This window comes from Zeus faber (genome assembly GCF_960531495.2).
Source record: "Zeus faber genome assembly, chromosome: 22".
Lineage (NCBI taxonomy): Eukaryota > Metazoa > Chordata > Actinopteri > Zeiformes > Zeidae > Zeus > Zeus faber.
This window is the reverse complement of record NC_137209.1, coordinates 11,037,689-11,058,367: the sequence shown is the minus strand read 5'-3', so window position 1 is coordinate 11,058,367 and position 20,679 is coordinate 11,037,689. Positions and strand designations below refer to the sequence as shown.

The following is a 20,679-nucleotide window of genomic DNA, read 5'->3' as shown; positions in this document are numbered from 1 at the left end:
TCACCAAGAAGCTATCAACCCTTCTGGGTCGCAGCATTCCAGTCTCCCCATCTACACGTCTCCTCGGTGGCCTCTCCTCAGTTGGACCACTTAAACACCACCAACCCAGTTTGATCGCCTTAACAATTGCCAAAAAAATAATATTACTCAATTGGGAAAAACAGGGATATATCTCAGCACATCCCAATGGTTACATTTATCAATAGAATACATCTCAATTGAAAAACTATTGGCATTCATGTCAAGGTTAATTCATTTAATGAAATATGGGATACTTTTATCACTGGCCCGGGTTGGGGGCGGGGGCTGCGGGTTGCCGGTTCCGGTCTTGACCCCGTGCTCGGCGCGCCGCTGGGGTCGCCTGTCCTGTGGGCGGGGTGGCGGGGCTTGCGTGTCCTTCGCCTCCTTTGGTGGGGGGCGGACTCCTGTCATCCCACCGGGCTACTGGTGGGACCTGTCCTCGGGCGCTCATGGCTGGGGGCGCTGGGCTGTGGGTGGTTGAATACACCCCAGCACCTTCCTGGTTGGATTCCTCTCCTTTCCTCCCTCATTTACTGCCATTACTATGACAGGAAGAGGCCACGTGCCAAATTGTTGTTCCAGTTTTTCTGGACCTGATTAACTCTGTTTTTTCAATACATGCTGTCGTCCAATGTTCATGTTTCCATGTAAATGTTGTTTGGTTTCTGTGTTTAATTGTCTCACCCGTGGTGACTCTCCCCCTCTTGGAGTAGTGATCAGTTGTTTATAGACCCAAACATGATAAATAGTTCACCATAGAATGGGATTGGTGGTGGTTCTGTGTAACAAAAAAAAACAAAAAACAAAAAACCGGTCGACCTGTTAAACCAGCACCGTAGTTCTCAACCCTGGGTCCAGGGGCCTCAATGAGATCTTTCAAGAGGTTCCAGGGGGTAATTAGGGTTAGCCGTAGATGGTTAGTTAACCTTAACTACAGCCTCGACAGTTATGGAAGTTTGGACTGAATCATATCTGACAATACAAATCGTCTCAGATTGAGGTCCCAGAGAAATAAATTGTATCAAATGGGTTCCATGGCCTAATGCGTATCAAATCGAGGGCCCTAGACATGAAAAAGGTTGAGGAGAATCACTGCTGTATAGCACATTCTAACCCCGATCTGAAATTATCTGGAAAATTAGAAATCTGACGTCCTCATGGGCTTGGGTGTAAAACGTAGTAGTGTTTGCGTGCTTTATGAGGCGAATATTTGGTCGTGGGATTAGCTGCGCAGGGAGTTAAAAACCCTGTCACATCAAGCATTAGTGCCATTTACAGTGCATGTGTGTCAGCGAGTGTGTGTGTGTGAGATCCTGTAACTGCGTAGGTTCCTTTCCAGTTGAAACAAACCGATATGGTTTGATCCAATTTGAAACATTTGATCCTTCATAAATCCACATAGTTAAGTGTGCACTAGATTCCTTCACGTGTGGAATGCTGATATACCAGTGGCATGTATGGTATGTGTGTGTGTGTGTTTTGCACAACTCGTGTCTGTCTCAGGTGGTTAGATTTAAATCGCGGGTTGAGCCTCTTACAAGCACATCGTCCTGGAATTAGTTTGAGCCTGTGTGTGTGTGCATGTGGTAGTATTGTTAAATCTAAAGCTTATTTCGGCTTTGGGGTTTGATACATGGGCGTCAAAGAGAGTCCGAAAACGGGAACATTTGTGTGTATGTGTTTGCGTGTGTGTGCTTTGCAGGGGGTTTATTCAGAAGCGGCAAAGCCTTAACATTTTAATTCACCCATACATTTACACATCAATAGTCAACACTGTTGGAATGAGGCACAGATTTTAAACATGACAGTATTCACGATATAAAAGAGTGAACAATATGAGCAAGAATAGAAACCAAAAATGAAAATACAGTATGCGACACAATAAAATGTCTGCTGAAACACATCACATATATAGTCTACACTTTGGACTGGTTCCACAGTCAAAGCTTGGATTATGTCCGGAGATGGCCTAAATCTGCAAAAACCGAGGGCAGCCGCCTCACGAAATTGCAGTTTCTGAATGACACCCAGGATCATAAATACCAATAAGTTATACAAGTTCACGGAATACCTCGAAAGAGACAAAGATATTAATAAAGTTTTGTTTGTTGAGCAGGATGAAACAACACTACCAACACTAATACACATCTTATGAAAAAGTGCTTATTAAAATACTTTTTGGCGAAAAATAATTTAAAGGCCCTCGGAGAAGGGTATTAGGAATAATTGATTAAGATTTTCTAAATATTAGACGATTTTTAAGTTTAATTTGAGCCACTCTTCTCATATAATATTTATTTATGAATTTCTATCAGTTTTATCCAAGGCTGAAAAATCGGCCGGTTTGTAGCTGGAGTAGTTCTAAGGTTTATGCAATCTACCCATTTGTTTTCAATTGACATTAAACAAGTGCAAAAGCTATAATAAAACCAAATAATTATAAGGAACAAGAGAATATTCAGAAAACAAGATATTCAATCAAAAAAAAAGAAACATTGTCACACAAGAACACATTTTACCACAATCTACTGAAAATGTTATATATGTAAATGCTATTAATATAAATATTTTTTTTGTTCAGCAGAAAAAAAATTGATACAGGCAAAACATCTTTTTTATTTTTTACTTAAATCACTGTTCTGAAGAAGTTCCCCAAAACAAGAACAGAATCATAGTTATGTTTTGTTTAGAAAAATCATACAATATATCAAACCTTACAACGAATTTCCCTTACACAAGCTTAACTATCGAGATATTTTTTAGGCTTACCAAATCAACTATTAACAATTTATATTTCACCATCAAGCAATTAAAAGGGGATTCTTCATCTACAATGCTTCAGATTGAGGACTTTGTGAGTCAGGGTGAAAAAGAAAATCAACATACAAAGTGCTAGTTGTTTGTTTGACAGCTAGCACTCTGTAATTAGTACGGTATAATTAATTGACGTGTTATAAACGGTTACTAAGAGCTGTTACTGCCGCTGCCTGAGCCACTATTGAAACCCTGCATTGAACGAGATTAACCCACATATTTGCCAAACTAATGGAACTCGCTCGTCGTGCACTAATCGGCTATTAGCGGTACATTCATTTTCTGGACTTCCAAGAGGTTCAAATGGAGAGAAGACGGCACGACCTCTTGCATAACGTTTTCTAATTTGGCCTCCCTAAAAAGGCCTGCCTTCCCCCATTTAAAACAAAAACAAACAAACAAAAAAAAAGCTGCCACGCCATCACAGGAATGACAACTTTCCTTCATAGGAATGAGCAAACAGTTGTTATTGCACCGGGGGCCTTGAGCACAATCGTCGGAAAGTTCGGTGAAGAAACGCGTCATCGGCGACACGCCAGCCGTTCTATGTCCCGAACGGAACGCAAATCATACGTTTTAGAAGCACGCCGCCATCTTAACCGTGTTAACCGATTTCAAAGAGTGACGAATGCGTGGGAACGGGTGCTTAATCTATTGGTTCCCGTTGTGCGGTTGCCATGCATCCTCAGGAGTTACAAAGTTCCATGGCAGAACCTCCAATGAAATCATGTATGAGGGCTAAACCCTGTCCCGTGCGGTTAGTTTTATCGGCATTTTATGGCCCGCTCGAGGTGACTCACTGTTCCTCTCTGCTATTTATTTTTATTTTTTGTTATATATTTTGTGAGTCCATCCATCTCTTCCCTCGTCTTTTCTGTGTCATTTCTTAAGAAACTCATCTTAAGAAACGCCGCATGGATTTCCCAAAGTTGCCCAGGCAGGTCACATCGTGTATTTATCCAAATTGTTTGTGTGTGAACAGAGAGCGCGAACCAGAAACCAGGCGGACAGATTTTGCAGAAGAGGCTGTATAAGTCATGGTGTTGTGCGTTTGCATGTATACGGTATGAGAACAGCGTAGCCACGTCAGCCGACGGGACAACCCGGCAGTCTGAAGGTGTCCGGCACGGGGCTGTCCAGTTTACAGATAATTTTATATATTCCTTTCTTCCAGCAGGGGTCGTTGTCTCTCCCAGACTGAATGGCCAAGTAGAATTCCCTCAGGGCTATCTCCGACACCTCGATGAATCTTTCAGGGACCTAGAGAGAGAGAGCGAGAGATTATTTGTCACATACATACACATACGGTCATACATATATGCAGTGAAATGTCATGACACCCGGTGATTACGCAAGAGAGCGAGGGAAAGAGAGAGAGCGAGAGAGAGACAGTGAGAGAGCAATAGAGATTGATTTTTAAAAAACATTTATTTGCATATCTTCAAAGGATATCTCCAACAATAAGCATTCATAAGAGACAAATTAAACATCCAGCACAACCAAAGAAGCAAAAAAAAAGTGAGTTGTTCAGAGAGAGAGAGAGAGAGAGAGAGAGAGAGAGAGAGATAGAGGGAGAGAAAGAGAAAGCCAAAGTGGCGGCGAGTTGAATTTGCGGAAAAATAGACGAAAAACAGAAGAATATTTTTAGTGAATGCAGACGTTAAAGTTTGCGATACAGTTTTCTTGGGTCCCGCGTAACATTACTCATAATAACACCCCTATGTCATGGGTGGTTGTTGTGTACGGTGCCCTGGACACGCCCCACCCACCTGGTAAACATTACTCTTGTTGTAGTGCATGTTCAGAATGCGGTAGAGCTCGGTGTCGCGCCCCATACGTAGCTGACCTTCCCGTCCCAGGTGAGGGGTGCCGTCGCTGCGAGGAGGAAAGAAAGATTCAGCGTCAAGAGGGACCACGTACGTGCCGCGCGGACGGAAACGAAGCCCACGCGTGGGGGTCAGAACGGCGGCCGCTCATGACAAAACCCACCGGGTGAGGCTCTCGCGGAAGGCCTGTCGAGCAAAGCGCTCCATCTGGATGTAGAAGAACTCCCTGAAGTTACTGAACCACTTGATCAGCTGGGAGGTTACGCATCGGTTAAACTGTTGGGTGGAGAGAGAGAGAGAGAGAGAGGGAGGGAGAGAGAGAGAGAGAGTGCGCGATAAGACGTCAGCTGAGCAGGAGGGGCGAGCAAGGCGTCTGGATATGACGAGCTGGTTTGACTCCGCATACATTCGCGTATTAATTGCGCCGATCACATCTGCCTCCTGGTAGCACTCCAGTCGGAAACAACAAACAAGATCTCGACAGGTGTTTTTGTTACTCTGCAGAGGAATAGCAATTCCCTTTTGCATAATTGATTCGTAAACAATGATTGTTTTTTGGATTCAACAGATGCCGGGGATGGTAGTTGGCTCAAAGAGCCGACGTGTCCTGTCCAGATTTCTATTCAGCACATTGCTAAATTAAAATAAGGGAAAGGTTCCCAGCAGGGCTAGAATGCGTCGTCATTCTTCAGTGTTGACAGGTGTGTGTGTGTGTGTGTGTGTGTGTGTGGACCCCTGTGTGGACCCACATGGTCTTACGTCAGTTGAGTAGGGGTTTCAATGTTGAGGTTGTTTTGTTAGAATGACACACACACACACACACACACACCTTGACGTCCGGGAAGTAGGTTTTGAGCGTGTTGGAGCTGGGGTATCGTGCGTAGAAGAACATCAGCTTGGCTTTCTTCAGGTGGCAGGGAGACAGGCCCTCCTGGGTGTACACATCAGCGCCGCTAAGGAAACTGACACTACCTCTCCCTCTTGTCACACACGGGAAAAACTCAACGCGCCGCGGAACTGTACGCGTACACGGCCGCGCTCTCTCACGCTCCGGCGTGCAAAGTCTATACAATGATGCGCCACCTCCATTTCAAGTCTCACGCCCTCTCGAACAGTTTTCACAATATTTTAGACAATATATTTTGGACTAAATCAAATGTCACAATATTTTGGCGATGGCTGTTGGAGCTTGCGTGAGATCATTACACACAGGAACCATTTGAGGAACAATCGTTGGTCCATGTGGATATTATGACCAAGCAGGCAGAGGTGTTGATTGGAATAAGCTATGAAGTTTTATGTAATAACATTTAACTTTATCACAATACCTAGTCTCACATTACAATATTGATATTTTGACAATATACAGTACGCGCGCGCACACACACACACACACACACACACACATCTCCATATATGTTCCAGAAAGGATATCCCTCCGGGCGGTAGGTACAGATCTCCGCCATCCATCCCTCCCCCTCTCACCCCTCCATCTCCCCTCATCCCTCTGTCCCTCTCTCGGTTGCCATGGTGGTGGGGGGCCAGGGAGGGGTCCAGGTGGCCGAGCAGGGGCATCGGGGGGAAAGCCGGGTGGGGGGACGGGTGAGGCGGGAACTCCAAGAAGGGGTCGGAGGTCAAATAGTCCTTATGGGAGTGCGGGAGGTGCGGCAACTGGGGGTGGGAGAGAGAGCGAGAGAAGAGCTGCTGCATGGAGTAGTGGAGGAGCGGGAGGGAGAGGGGTGGGTGAGGAGGGGGGAAGGAGGACGGGTCTTTGGGCTGGGAGGGGGGAGGCAGGAGGGACGGGTGGGGGTGAGGCTGGGGGGGAGGTCGCTGCACGGACGGGTGGTGCAGCAGGGCGTTGGGGTGAGCAGGGGGGAGGTGGCCGGAGAAGGCGGGCCCCAGGAGCGGACTGGGCTTGTGCTTGTCGTGGGGCCGCCGGGCGAGCAGCGACTGCGGCTGCAGATCCGCCGGGTGCTCCCTGCCGCGCCACGGGCCGGCAGGGGGGAGGCAGCCGTTGCTCGTCTTTTGGAGTTGACTCTCTCTCCTCCCCTCCTGCCCTCCCGCCCTGTCGTCCTTGTCGCTCTTCCTCTCCTCTCCTCTCTCCCTCGCCAGCAGCCCCATCCACGTGTCCCTTCCCCTCCCGCCCTCGCCGCCCGCCTCGGACGGGAGGAAAGAGATGGAGGCCGGCGGCAACGGGGGACTGTGCTCGGCCGTCTCGGTGTACAGGCGGAGGACTCTGTCGATGACCCGGGCCACGGCGCTCCCCAGCTCCACCTTCAAGGCCTGGGCGAACTTCTGCCCGCCTTCTTCGCCGCCCTCCTCTGCCTCTCCTCCTTCCAGTCCTCCGTCCCACTCCCCTCTCACAAGCCCCCCGCAGCCCAGCCACACCCCGGCTCTCTCCATTATCCCCTCCAGGTGCAGCCCCGCGCCCCTCCCTCTCTCCGGCTTCCCCTCGCTGTCCGCCGCCCGCTCCTTCGTCCCCACGTCCGGGTTGTGGAAGGGGAAAGCGGGAAGGAGCGAGAGAGACGCGTCAATCTCACCGCCGTCGATCTCCGCTTCATCGAACATCCCGTCCGTGATGTCATCGTCCTCCATCACGCCGTCGTCTCCCGTCCTGCTCTCCGCCACCCCTCCGTCCGCCCTCCCGTCCCTCCCTTTTACCTCCTCTGTGGAGGCGTGCTTTTCTCCGAAAGCCCTCCACACCTTCTCCTGCAGGGCTTGCAGCCGTTCCCTCGCCTCCTCCAGCTGCTCCTTCAGCTCCTCCCTCTCTCGCCTCCTCCCCTCCCTCCCTCTGACCCTCCCCCTGCCCGCCCCCGCCGCCTCGGCGTCCCGCCGTCCCACCGTGCTCTCCAGCTTCATCCTCTTCACCCTCAGGACGTCCCGGCTCCATTCGGCCATCAGGGCAGAGCCGCCGTGCCTCTTCGTGACCCCCAGAAAACCCTCCTCTGCCTCCATCCCCCCTTCATCTCCGCCCGCTTCCAGTCCATCCCTCTCCTCCTCCTCCTCCTCCTCCTCGCCCATCCTGTTCTCCAAGTATCGGTGCGCACCCAGACTTGGGTTGTGCGCGTTCAGTGGCAGTGGCCCTCCAGTCCTCTTTGGGGCTCCACCCTGCTGAATGAGGTGATGCATAAGCGTGTATTCGGGGGCTCGTGAAGCAAGGGGGAGACGGCCCCCGTCGGTCTGGGGATGCCCTAGGATGTCTGCCGCGCACAGCGTGGGGCCAAATGCGCGCATCTGGGGGCTGGAGTCATCGTAGAGATCTATGGGGGAATCCATCACTGACGGACAGACAAAGAGAAGAGTCATAAATTAACGGTTGGATGGGTACGTGAGGGTGAAACGGCAATCACAAGCACCTGACACAGAAGTTATCTACCAACACGTTTACACACGAAAAGTGATAGTACCGCAAGGCACAATGAGATATCACCCAGCGTATAAACAAATATGAGCGTTTGTTGTGGATTATTTGAAAACATTCTCTCATTTTGTACCTATTTCTGTTTGAGAAATGAGTCGGCCATTTGAGATGTAAAAAAAAAATAATAATTATATATATATATATATATATATATATATATATATATATATATATATATATGTATTTATTTTTTTTAATGTATTTATTGTTTTTAAAGATAATGAAGCTCTCGCACCCACAAAATGTAAACCTGGATTGTGAGCGATGAGTCATGATGCGCTCATGGGATTGTTTCACTGTTGAGCACCAGAAGTCTGGTTTGAACTCTACCACTCTAGTGATCATGCCGCTATCGCCGCATATTTAACATGATCGCTTAACGCGTGCGTTTGATGCATCTCGTCTGCAGAAACGAGTTCAACACAGACGCTACGGAAGGTTGAGCACCAGTTTCGGGGGCAGCTGTATGGACAAAGTGGTCCTGTTTTATGGCACTTACACTTGAACATCAATTCAGTGGGGTTCTTTTTAATTGAGTCCTGATAAATCTGAAATTCCACAGTCAATCAGTCAGTAGAGCCGATCATTAGTGAAACAGGTTTTCATTTTGAGTCCTTAATGGAAAAATGTTTCTGGGGTTTTGTTAATAACTGTGCTAAGGACGTCATCAGCAGAGAGGATAAATGCATTGGAAATTCCCTTTCCAGTTTATAATGACAGAAAAATCATATTTAAAAAAAAAAGTGAAAATATTGTTGATAATTCCTTAAATTCCTTCATACGTTATGTCTAAGCCTAACACGCAGTTAGGTATGTCATAATATTTACATACATCTGAAATCATAATGCATATCTCCTCCAAAATATTGCGGAACAATAATTGTTATACAAGCAATCCTGACCCCCCCCCTCCCCCCCCCACCCCCGCCAATTTGCATCCCTGCGTCCGCTGTCCTGTCCTTCCTTCCTCCCTCTTTTACTCCTCTTTCATCCCGTTTTCCTGTCTTCCTCTCGGCTCGCTGTTATCAGTGCAGACAGCTTGTTAAGCACTGTTTGATCAGAGTGTTTACTGTCAAACATGCACGCATGCACATGGACTGAGAGAGAGTGAAAGAGGGATTACAATGGTCAGTGGTCCTTGGGGACTAAAAGTGTGTGTGTGTGTGTGTGTGTGTGTGTGTCTGTGTGTGTGTGTGTGTGTGTGTGTGTGTGTGTGTGTGTGTGTGTGTGTGCGTGCATGTCTGTGTGTGTGTGTGTGTGTTTGACCAGTGACACTACTTAGCTTTGATAACACCTCTAATCCACTTCAGATGGCTACACTACCAATTCTAAACAGACGATGGATAATAAACATAATGGATGAATAGATGGAAGATAGACGGGTGAATAACTAGATAGATAGATAGATGGACAGGCAGGGATAACTAGACCAGTACAGCCCCCTGGTGCAACATGAAAAGAATAATCCTCCTATAAATAGCTAAATATCAATTATTAAAATGTCCTCTTCCCTACCCATAATACAGCCCAGATGGCATGCCAGCCAATGCGATTATATCAGGGACAGATTAGCTTTTCAAAGCCAGGGGGAAAGCTGGACCAAAACGAGATATGTACGTAAACGACGAAAATGAACCCTATTTATATATATATATATATATATATATATATAAATATATATAAATATAAAATAAAAATATATATAAATGATTATAAATGTAAATATGTATTTTTATTTTTTTAATTATTATTTTGTTTATAGTAATTGTGTGTGTGTGTGTGTGTGTGTGTGTGTGTATAACATTTTATATCATTATAAATATTTGATGATTATTATTAGTAGTAGTAGTAGTAGTAGTAATAGTATTAGTATATATAACACATTTGGCAAGTGCCTGCGCGGACCGTGCACCCACTGACGGACACTCCACTGGGTCGCTCCCTCCGTTCGCGGGGCTCCCACGCTCCGGTCGGTCCCGCGTGCCGCGTCCGCCAGGTTCAACCGCGCGCGAGGAGCCCCGCTTCGGCCGTCACGCCGCGGCGTGCACCCCCCCCACCCCCACCCCCACCCAGCGCGTCCATGAATCGGCAGCCGTGGACCCGTGTCGCAGTCGTCAAATAACAACGAAAACAAACGCACATAAAACTCCCCCCGGGTGCAGGGGCGCGGGGCGGGGGCGCCCGGCGCGGCGTGCGCCCGGGCGCCGCGGCGCGACGGCGGGAGGCGTGAACTCACATGATTCCCGGTGCGTCCGCGTCCGCGTCCGCGTCCGCTCGACCCTGGTCGCGTCGGCACCGGACAACTTGCGCACATCCGCGCGCGGACCCCGCCAGCCGGTCGCGGATGTTGCTCCCTCTCGTCTTTGGGGTTTTTTTTTTTTTTTTTTGTTATTTTTATTTTTATTTTTTTTTTAATGATTATTTCTTTGCGGCCGCTCCCCTGTCACTCTACTACCGCCCCCCCCCCCCCCCTACTACCGCCCCCCCCCCCCCCCCCCCTCGTTACTTTTATTTTATTTTATTTTATTTTTTATTATTAAAATGTCGTCGCCCCGTCTCCTCTCGCGCGCGCTTCCTATCTGTCTCTGAACCGTCGTCATCCTCACGCGCTGCTCTCGGTGTGCAGGCGCACCGGGGTGAAGTCGGTTTCGTATTGGTGGGAGAGCCGGCTCATTCGGCGTGACGCTCGGGCCCCCTTTCAATATATTCTGGAGCTGTTTGGGTTTTTTTGTTTTTTTTTAATCCAAAACGGCGGTCACGGCGTTACACTCCCAACGTAACCGTGCGTTGATGGTTGGAATATCCCCTTTCTTCGAGGGTTTCCCTTTTCTCGTTTCATGTAAGGAAAAAGCATTATTTTGCTTCCGGGCGATGTTTAACGTCCGGGAGCTTGAAAACCACGAGAGCCAAAGCGATCAAACCAAATTCAGTTTGGAAGGTGAAACTTGAGGTGCCATAAATGGCCGTTATTTACTTATTTCTTTTGTGTTGATTACACATACATGTTTTCATAATAATGTTATAATAATAACATGGTCATTTGAAACTGCACAAACTGTACAGCTTTATAAAAAAAAAAAAAAAACAGCCGTAGTTTACATACGCTTATATATTTCACCAATATTTGACTTATTGTTTTACATCTATGTTACACGTGTGCACCGAACACCAAGACAAATTCTTTGTTCGTGTAAACTTCCTTGGCAATAAAGGCTATTCAGATTCTGAAGGATGCCCGCTGTGCGCCTCCCGTTCGAGGCGTACCAGGCAAGGCCAACGGAAGGAGACCCCGGGGTCGACCCAGGAGCCACTGGAAGGATTGTCTGGCATGGGAACGCCTCGGAATCCCACAGCGGAGCTGGAGGAAGCTGCGTCTCAGCCGCCCTGTTAAGCCTGCTGCCTCCACGACCCGGATGAGAGGCATGGAATTGGATGGATGGATGGATGGTTATAAAAATTCAATTACATAATTGATGCTCAGTGCTGAACACAAAATGTGATGCAAAATAATAATGTCATTTAGTGGATGGTCGGAGCCGATCCCAACTCACAATAAGTAAGTAAGGCAGGGAAACACCCTGAATAATAATAATAATAATTATAATAATAAGAATAATAATAACAGCTTTATTTAAAAAGCACCCTTAAAAACAAAGTTTACAAAGTGCTTTGACAGAGAAATAAAAACAGAGTGTTTAGATCTTGAAATTAAAAGGCAAAGGAACATTAATAAACAGTAATTGAATGCATTCATCACATTGTAAAAGCAGATAAAGAGACAAAATAAAGTAGATACAATATATTAAGAAATATAAATAAAAGGAAAAAATACACAAATAAATAAGTAAAAAAAATGAAATACATAAAGAAAGGGTGCGACATCACATAAAAGCAGATCTATAAAATGGGTTTTGAGAAGTGACTTTAAAGAAGCCACTGACTCTGCTCGATGTATCTCCTCAGGCAGGTCGTTCCAAAGCCGAGGGGCCTTGACAGAAAAAGGCGGATCTGAGGCTGCTGGCTCATATGGGGTCAACATATCTTTTATGTGGCTTGGCATCAGACCCAGACGTGCTTTAAAAGTGATCAGTAAAATCTTAAAATCAATTCTGAACCGAACAGGGAGCCATTGGAGACAAGCCAGGATGGGGGGGGGGGGGGGGCGATGTGATGTCGTCTTTTGGCACCGGTAAGAAGCCGAGCTTCTGCGTTCTGAACCAGTTGGAGGCGAGAGAGTGACTTTTGGCTAATGGAACACAGGTCCACCGCAAGGCCGTGTACAATCACTCATACAGCATTTAGAGTCCCTGTCCAAAGACAAAGACCAAAGACATGCAGGTTGGGCCACTTTTGTAGCCCCAAGTAGCCTCAACTGCGTGTTGCTTAGCGATAAACATTTTATACACACACTTTTTATCTGCATCAGTTTTATATGCATTAGATGCATTATTTTTCATTTAATGCATCTATGCATCTATCAATCTGCAGATGGATAGGTAGGTAGATAGATAGATAGATAGATAGATAGATAGATAGATAGATAGATAGATAGATAGATAGATAGATACACTTAAAGCATTGTGATTTAAAAAATTAATTTGCAGGCCAGATTTATTGATTTATATAATGTGTTCGAGTGAGGAGAGAGGGGAACAAGGAGAGGGAGAGAGTACACAAACACACACACACACTCACACGCTCGACCAACGAAGGTAATTCTACCGTTGCCATGCATTAGTAATGTGGCCTTATGATGTCACAGCTGAGTCGATGTCAAAGGTTCTGACGGTCGCTCGTCACGTTTTACTTGCCGGTCACGCGCCCTTCAGGCACAGTTCCTTTAGAGTAGTGTGGATAAAACATACTCAGCCTCTGCCACCCGGCCTCCTCTGAGCACACGAAGCGAACATGTTTTTCAGGCCTGGCACCCGTCAACAGGTAAGTGGAATGTGTGCAAAACAGATCAGACGTTCAACAATTTCGAGGTTGTCCAATGAGGGGCTTGTAACCCTGCGGGTAGCTCTCCCAGCGACGTCCAATTCTCTCTCGCTTTTCCTTCCGCCTCTCTCAACGTCGAGGTCGGAGCTGCACGTCCACATCTTTTACGCTCGTAGGCAGCGCTGCCCCCCTCACTGCTGAAGGGCTCTGCAAAAGTACCAACTCTTAAGTCTTTGTCGGCAAATCTCTGTCCTTGGCATTAAACCCAACTTTACTATTTAGGATGTGCTCGCCGTGCCTTGGTAAAGGGCATTGGCGCAGGGGAATCTTGCAGCCGGTTTTCACAATACATGACTGATCGGTGACAGGGGATCGGTCCCACTTTACAAGATCTTTCCCCAGGAGGAATCCCCAGACGAGTCAGTCGGGTCTCCAAACCACGTTTTGTCCCAAAAACATATGCGAGAAGTGACACTGAAAATGACGCAATACTATGCGTGACAGGATTATAAATTTTTTATAAATATGTATTTTTTTTAAATTCCTGATGACTGTAAAAAAAAAACCGAATAGAAGCAGAATTGAAATAAGAAATAATAAGAACAATAAAAGTAAAATAGCTATGTTGTGTTCCTGCCTGCTGCTCTGTGCAGTCCAGTCTCTCCTTCTCGACTTCTGCTCCCATTGGTTGCAGCTCGCTGCGTCACTCCTGTCTCGACCGGATATTAAACCTGCTTGATGTCTCGCCGGCGACTGCGAGCGGTCCGCATCGCGGGCAGTCCGCGCCGCGCGTTCGTCGCTCACGGGTCCGCGCGGTGATTTTCCTCCGATGTGGTGGCGTTGCTCGGCGATAGGGTGGGGTGGGGAAACCCATACAAACACGAGGTGAACGTGCAAACCGCACGCAGAAAGGCCCCAGTTGAGTTCCAACCCACAACCTTGAGTCACCCGAGGTACGCGGCAGAGACGATGTTGAAATGAATGTGCAATTATTTATGTTATTATGAATAAACTTAGATAAAACATCGGGGGGGGGGGGGGGGGGGGCGAAGCAAGTTTTAACTTTCACTCGTTTGGCACAGAGGTTTGCGCTGGAGTATCCCATAAAATCGGATTTAAAAAAAAACAACAAGTTTTTGCAGCTGACCGGTCAGCGTCCAATATGAAACGCGCTTCAGTGCGGTGGCAGTCGCGTGGTGGGCGGTCGAGGGCCGAAGCAGGGCGGGCTCGAGAGCTGTCCACTTGACAACGCGGTCCCACCCAGGTTGGCACGACTCCCGGTAACTGCTGCTGTTTTGGGCCGACACAATGTGCGAGTATAACGGTCCTCAACCGTGCTCCCGTGCCGTTCCACGTCTGCCTTGCACCGCTTTGCGTCCCTCATACGCTGTTTACCCCGCGTCGAACTGACGGCAGCAAGGATCCGCAATTAACGGTCATACTTTATCCAAAGGTTTAGGCCTTTAGGGGAAATCCTATTTTACTACATGTTTTCATAACAAATAGGAAAATACGTTGGAAGTTACAGTAACTATATGATGCATTGGTTTTAGGTTTAAAGTCATAGCTCTATTATTATTATTATTATTATTATTATTATTATTATTATTGTTATACATTATAATTTAAAATAAATGCAGTTCTCACTGCAAACCAATTCAAATTAGACTGGTCATTATTATTATTATTATTATTATTATTATTATTATTACTTGATAGGCTACTTGCTGGATAACTCTGTGAGACAGATTTAGGGGGAAACATTGTGGTTGGAAATAGGCTCCTACAATTACAAATACAAAATTTGAGTTACAATTAACCATGATTATAGAGTTTATGCTTTGGGAGCTTTTTTTCCCCTGATTTTAGTAAGCTTGTTATCTGATTTAATTAATGATAAACGTTTTTATGTAATTGTAATTTGCATGACATTGTTTTGTAACTTCTCTTAAAGTGACATGTTCATAGGCCTAAATGCCATGCGTGATTGTCGACGGGGCGGCATTTTTATTCAGCTCGGATAACTTCGCGGAGCCTAATGGATCACTTATACTCACTAAATATAAAGTAACCCGATACTTTAGTGAGCAAAATATGTATGAATGTTTCCAGGAAATGCCCTTTAAATAGATGTTTGGCGCTGTGTTGTGTACCTGCTGCATGACGCACACACACACACACACACACACACACACAAACATACACACACGCAAACAAACACAGTTTTTTATTTATCTTTTTTTGCTTTTTCTGCTGCCATCCCTGCATATGTTTTTAACCTTTTCCCTGGCCCGCAATCATCTTCTCCCTCTCCCTCCCTCTCTATCTACCTATCTCTCTGTGTCCCTTGATCTCCCTCCACTTCTGATCAAAAATTCTGTAGTTAGGTACTGACTGAAAGGTTGCAGTTGTTATGGAAACGAGGCATGTAACAAAAGACGGGTGCATAGAGAGAGAGAGAGAGAGAGAGAGAGAGAGAGAGAGAGAGAGAGAAAGTAAAATGAGGGTCTCTGTAAACACACATGCATGGAGAAGAGGAAAGGTAGAAAGGGAGGAGAGGTCTGAATAAGCAAAAACAGCAGAGGAAAGAGGGGAGAAAGGGGGGCGAGAGAGAGAGCGAGGGTCACAAACCGATGATTCTCTCCATCTGTAATAATACATAACAAAAGACAATGCGGCTTTTTATCATTCTAGGAAGGCATTTAGCTGCACGGTTGGGGTGCCTGTTCACGTGTACCGTGTGTGCCTGCGCGCGTGCCTGCATGCGTGCCTGCGTGCGTGCATGTGGGTTTGTGCAGGCGTGAGAGAGAGAGTGCTATTGAGATATAACTCATGAATATGCCGCGCAACTTGGAAACTACAAAGCCCATTGTCGATAACATGACCTCTCTTAAGAGCACATGGTTGCCCACCATCTAAACACTGTATTTCAAGGAGAGAGAGAGAGAGAGAGAGAGAGAGAGAGAGAGAGAGAGAGAGAGAGAGAAAAGGATACTTTCAAAGAATAAAATGGGAGAAACATCGGGAACCAGAGGTAGGTCGGGGTGGGCAGATATAACAATAATAATATCAACAAGATTTTCACATCAAGGATCGGTCGACGACTGGGGTGGATGGAGAGTGGTAGTTGTGTATTGTTTGCATAGCAATGGTCGGGCATTGCAAAATGGCGTATATTACAACCCCCAGGGGCAGCACGCACAGAGAAAATAACACTGGGCTAACAACTGAACCCTGGGGGACCCCGCATCTTTTCACTTGAAGACATATAGTCACCAAGTGGAACGGTAGGAAGGGTAGTTTAGACATGGGAGGACGGGGAGTGAGATGGTTCAGTTAAAAACAAGGGAACAACATTTCGGCCGCCAGTTTGAAAATGTTCCGTCCACAGGGGGGAAGTTTAGAAGAGAGCTCAACAACGGCCACAGACCGACTCCTTCAACGGCAGAGTTAACAGCGGGATCGGGACTGTGACCCACATTCACACACATTAGAAGACGTCAACGTTGCTCCACTTAAATGTATTTTCTTTTTTTTTTTTTCAAATCCCGCAGCAAACCCCGTCCACATGGCTAGGTGGTCTCGGGGAGTTTAAATAAAAAAATAATGGTTCGGTTTAAAGGATATTTAAAAAAAAAAAAGAGAGAGAGAGGGGTGACGGAAAACAGTGTCTGGTCAAAACGGATTATCGTCCACGTAAACAGAAGGATCGATGGGGAGCATGAAATGTATGTCATTGATTCACTCTAGGAGAGGGAGGCAGGGAGGGAGGGGGAAAGAGTGAGAGAGAAAGAGAGAGAGAGAGAGTCGGATGAACAATGAATAGAAATGCAGAGAGACAGGGGCGGCAGAAAGGGAAAGAGAAACCGTTGGGAGGAGGGAAGGGGAAGGGACGTGCGGGTAGGTGGAGGAGAGGAAAAACAAAGCAGAGAAAAGGGAGAAGGGGACAGAGAGAGGTGAGGGGCAGAGTGGTAAAGAGGTGTACGGAAAGGGTAAGGGAGAGAGAGAGAGAGGGTGGATGATGGATGAAAGAGTGGCGATGGAGAGGCGGCAGAAAGACGAGAGAAGGAACCGACGGACGGGGCGGAAAGAGTAAAATAAGACGAGGGGCTGAGAGAAGAAGGGGACAAACTGGAAAGAAAAGTGACGGAGCAACAGAGTGAGCAGACAGGCGGAGAGGGATAGAGTTATCAAAAAACAGATGGAGAGATGGAGCAGGCTGCAAAAAGATAGCTGGGCGCACAAGAGAGGGGATAATGAGAGGAAGACTCCATATAGAGAGAGACCAAGAGGGAGAGAGAGAGAGAATAGGAATGAGATATATATATATATATATATAGAGAGAGAGGGGGGGGGGTGAGAGAGGGAGAGAGAGAGAGGGAGGGCGAAAGAGAGGGAGGGAGAGCGAGAGAGAGAGAGAGAGAGAGAGGAAGAGGACTCAAATAGCTGAGGGCAAGGTGACAGAGAGAAAAATGGACAGGGGGAAAACAACCGCATGGGGGAAGTGTGTGTGTGTGTGTGTGTGTGAAAGAGAACAAGAGCGAGAGGGGGATGAAAGGGGAGCGGCATACAGGAAGTTGAAGGGAGCAAAAAGAGTGTGCGTGTCTGTGTGTGTGTGTGTGTGTGTGTGTGTGTGTGTGTCAGCGTGTGCATTATTGGTGTGTGTGGATGGGTGGCGGTAGGTGTGATGAGTGTGTCAGTGGCGTTTTGATGATGACCCACTGGGCATGTAGGTCATGGGGGGGGCTGTGTGTGTGTGTGTGTGTGTGCGTGCGTGCGTGCGTGCGTGCGTGTGTGCGTGTGCGCGTGTGTGCATCACACATTTTCCCAAAACAACCGTAAACCGTACAGCACACTTTTATTTTAATGCTTCAATGACGTTGGCCGGGTAATGTGCCTGCGCTGTACGTGCTCAAGAAGAACGAGCATGTGTGTGTGTGTGTGTGTGTGCGTGTGCGCTTGCGGATGTGTTTGTTTTACTTTACTTGTGATAGTGAATCCTTAGTCCTTAGTTTTTTTTCATTTAGAAGTGCACCAGGAATGTGGGTCCTCACCAGGCGAAATCCGGGCCTCACTTTGATACCAATACATAAATACGCGTGTGACGCAAATAAACACACCGGGTGCACCTACGTTATGCAAAGCGGATTGCGTTAACGCTGATCTTGGAGTGTGTTTGGTCAGAGGTTGAAGAAGCAGCTTTTCCACTCAATTGGTCGGAGAGACACTTGCGCGCGCACGCACACACACACACACACACACACGTGTGTGCGCACGCACACACACACACACACACGCGCGCGCTCACGCCTGCACACATGCAAGAGCCAGTGGTTTTGCATGAAATTGTTGCACACAATCGGGCAGCACACATCCAAAACACAGCTGCCCCAAAGTACAATGTGTTGCCCACATCATGCGCCAATCACGGAGATCGCTGTAGCTAACACACACACACACACACACGCACACACACACACACACACACGCGCCCGCCTATGCCCGCACGCAGGGGAAGCTATTATGCTCTCAGGCTGGAGTGTTTTGATGGTATAATTGCAGTGACCAGTGATGAGCGAGCGAGAGAGACAGAGAGAGGATGGAGGGATGAGATAGTGTGAGAGAAGAGAGCACTGACGCTCTCAGCATGTTAATGTTGCGAGGCTCGCCCCCCCCACCACCACCACCACACACACACACACACACACACACACACACACACACACACACACACACACACACACACACACACACACACACACACACACACTTTATCCCTTTCCCGCATCTCCAACGCCTCCCCTGACACACACACAAACACACACACACACACAGACACAGACACACACACCCCTCCCCAATTCCCTTCCTCTCACAGGTGCTGTGGCACAGAGAAAGGGATAGAGTGAAAGAGAAAGGGAGGTTGAGAGAGATGAGAGCAAATCAGAGAGAAGAAAAGAGAGACGCTGTGACAGAGAGAGCGAGAGAGCGAGAGAGAGAGAGAGAGAGAGAGAGAGAGGAAGGGAGGGAGGGGGCAGTTGATAAAAGGATAAAGCATGTTCTCATCTTTCCCTCACTTTCTCTCCACCTAACTCCCCGCCATCCCAAAACAAAGGGAATAAAAAAGGAGGTGGGGGGTGGGAGGAGAGGGGGGGCTGGTCAGTTTTTTTTCCAGACCTTTAACAATGGAGGGATGATCTCTGCTCATCCTCTAATCACACCCCTCCCACCCTGGTCAATTCCTACCGTTATCGCTCCGTCCCATTCTTCCATAACCACTCACCCTCCGTGTGTGTGTGTGTGTGTGTGGTATGTGTGTGTGTGTGTGGTGTGTGTGTGTGTGGTATGTGTGTGTGAGACACACACACACACACACACACACACACACACACACACACACACACACACACACACACGCACACACACACACACCATCGGCCTCAGTCTTTGTTGCCTAGGCCGCTCTTTCGTCCTTTTCATTTCATCCTCTCTCTCTCTCTCTCTCTCTCTCTCCCTCTCTCCCCCTCTCCTCTCCAGAGATGGGCTGCTGCTGCCATATGACACTGATCTCTCTCTCTCTCTCTCTCTCTCTCTCTACCCCCCTCTCTTTCCGTGGTAGTGGGTATGAAGCGAGGTATGCATTTAGAAATGCACCAGTTCATTGCAAAACAAGACCTTTCTTATTCAAAATAATAGTTCAAAACGCAAGTCTTTTATTCTGAACCGGTGCATAGAGTCCCTGAACCGTGCTGGATCGTAATGCAGGCTGAATGAAGTAAAATGAGACACACACACACACACACACACACACATTATGAAAATCACAAGTGGATAAAAAGTACAATGAAGTGTGAACAGGAGGTACACATACTGGATGAAACGTAATGAAATGATTGTGGGACCATCCTTTGTTACATACCGAAATATTGAGAACTTGCTCGCTCCTGCGGTGTTGACGAAATTGTCGACGAGCCGGCTCACTGGAAAGCAGGGATCAGAGGAAAGAGGTTTCTCAACAAAAACTAAATCACTAAATGCGTTTTCGCTGACAAACCTTCAGAGATCTGGTCCGGAGAAGAGGGTCGGCATCAGTCAAGGAATATCTTTTTATCCTCCGGCTTTGTCATTTCAAATGAAACGGCCAATACAAGACTACGTGTCGCTGGCATTCAGTGTCGAGCCACCATAAGTAATTGACGTATTTAACATAGTAATTATAGTAACTACTCGAGTTTGAATGAAAGAAATCATCTGAATTTCCCACCAAATATATTACATAGCATATCTTCTGCCATAATATTCAAAATAACACAAATAAATATAATTATATGCGCACTGGCGGTGAGGGGGGGCTTTCTCCAGAAATGAATTTCTGAGTTTCTTCTTAAGACTCCTTGTCGATGGTGAATCCTGTCGGCACTTTGTGGTTTGGACAATTTGAGGCTTATGTCTCCTAACATTTTTTAAATATTGGTTCAAAAAGTGATAAAACCAGAATCAGAGTTGGTTTACTCCGCCAGGTGCATTAACATGTACCAGGGGTTTGTCATGGTGAGCATTGGTGTGTTACTCGATTAAAAAAGCTTAATAAGAGATATATTATTGATTATTATATATATATATAAATAATATAATACAAAGTAAAGTAAAAATAAAACA

The 20,679-nt window shown here is 46.8% G+C and overlaps 1 protein-coding gene across 1 annotated transcript; it reads right to left on the bottom strand.

The window, feature by feature from the left end:
• Positions 1-1,769: 1,769 nt before the first annotated feature.
• prox3 (prospero homeobox 3) lies at positions 1,770-10,051 on the bottom strand. Its single transcript, XM_080023181.1, has 6 exons — positions 9,999-10,051; positions 6,115-7,939; positions 5,491-5,623; positions 4,825-4,937; positions 4,605-4,710; positions 1,770-4,095 (listed from the first exon to the last, which is right to left on the bottom strand). Coding segments are annotated over exons 1-6 (2,352 nt in total). The 5' UTR covers positions 10,000-10,051; the 3' UTR covers positions 1,770-3,921.
• Positions 10,052-20,679: the final 10,628 nt, after the last annotated feature.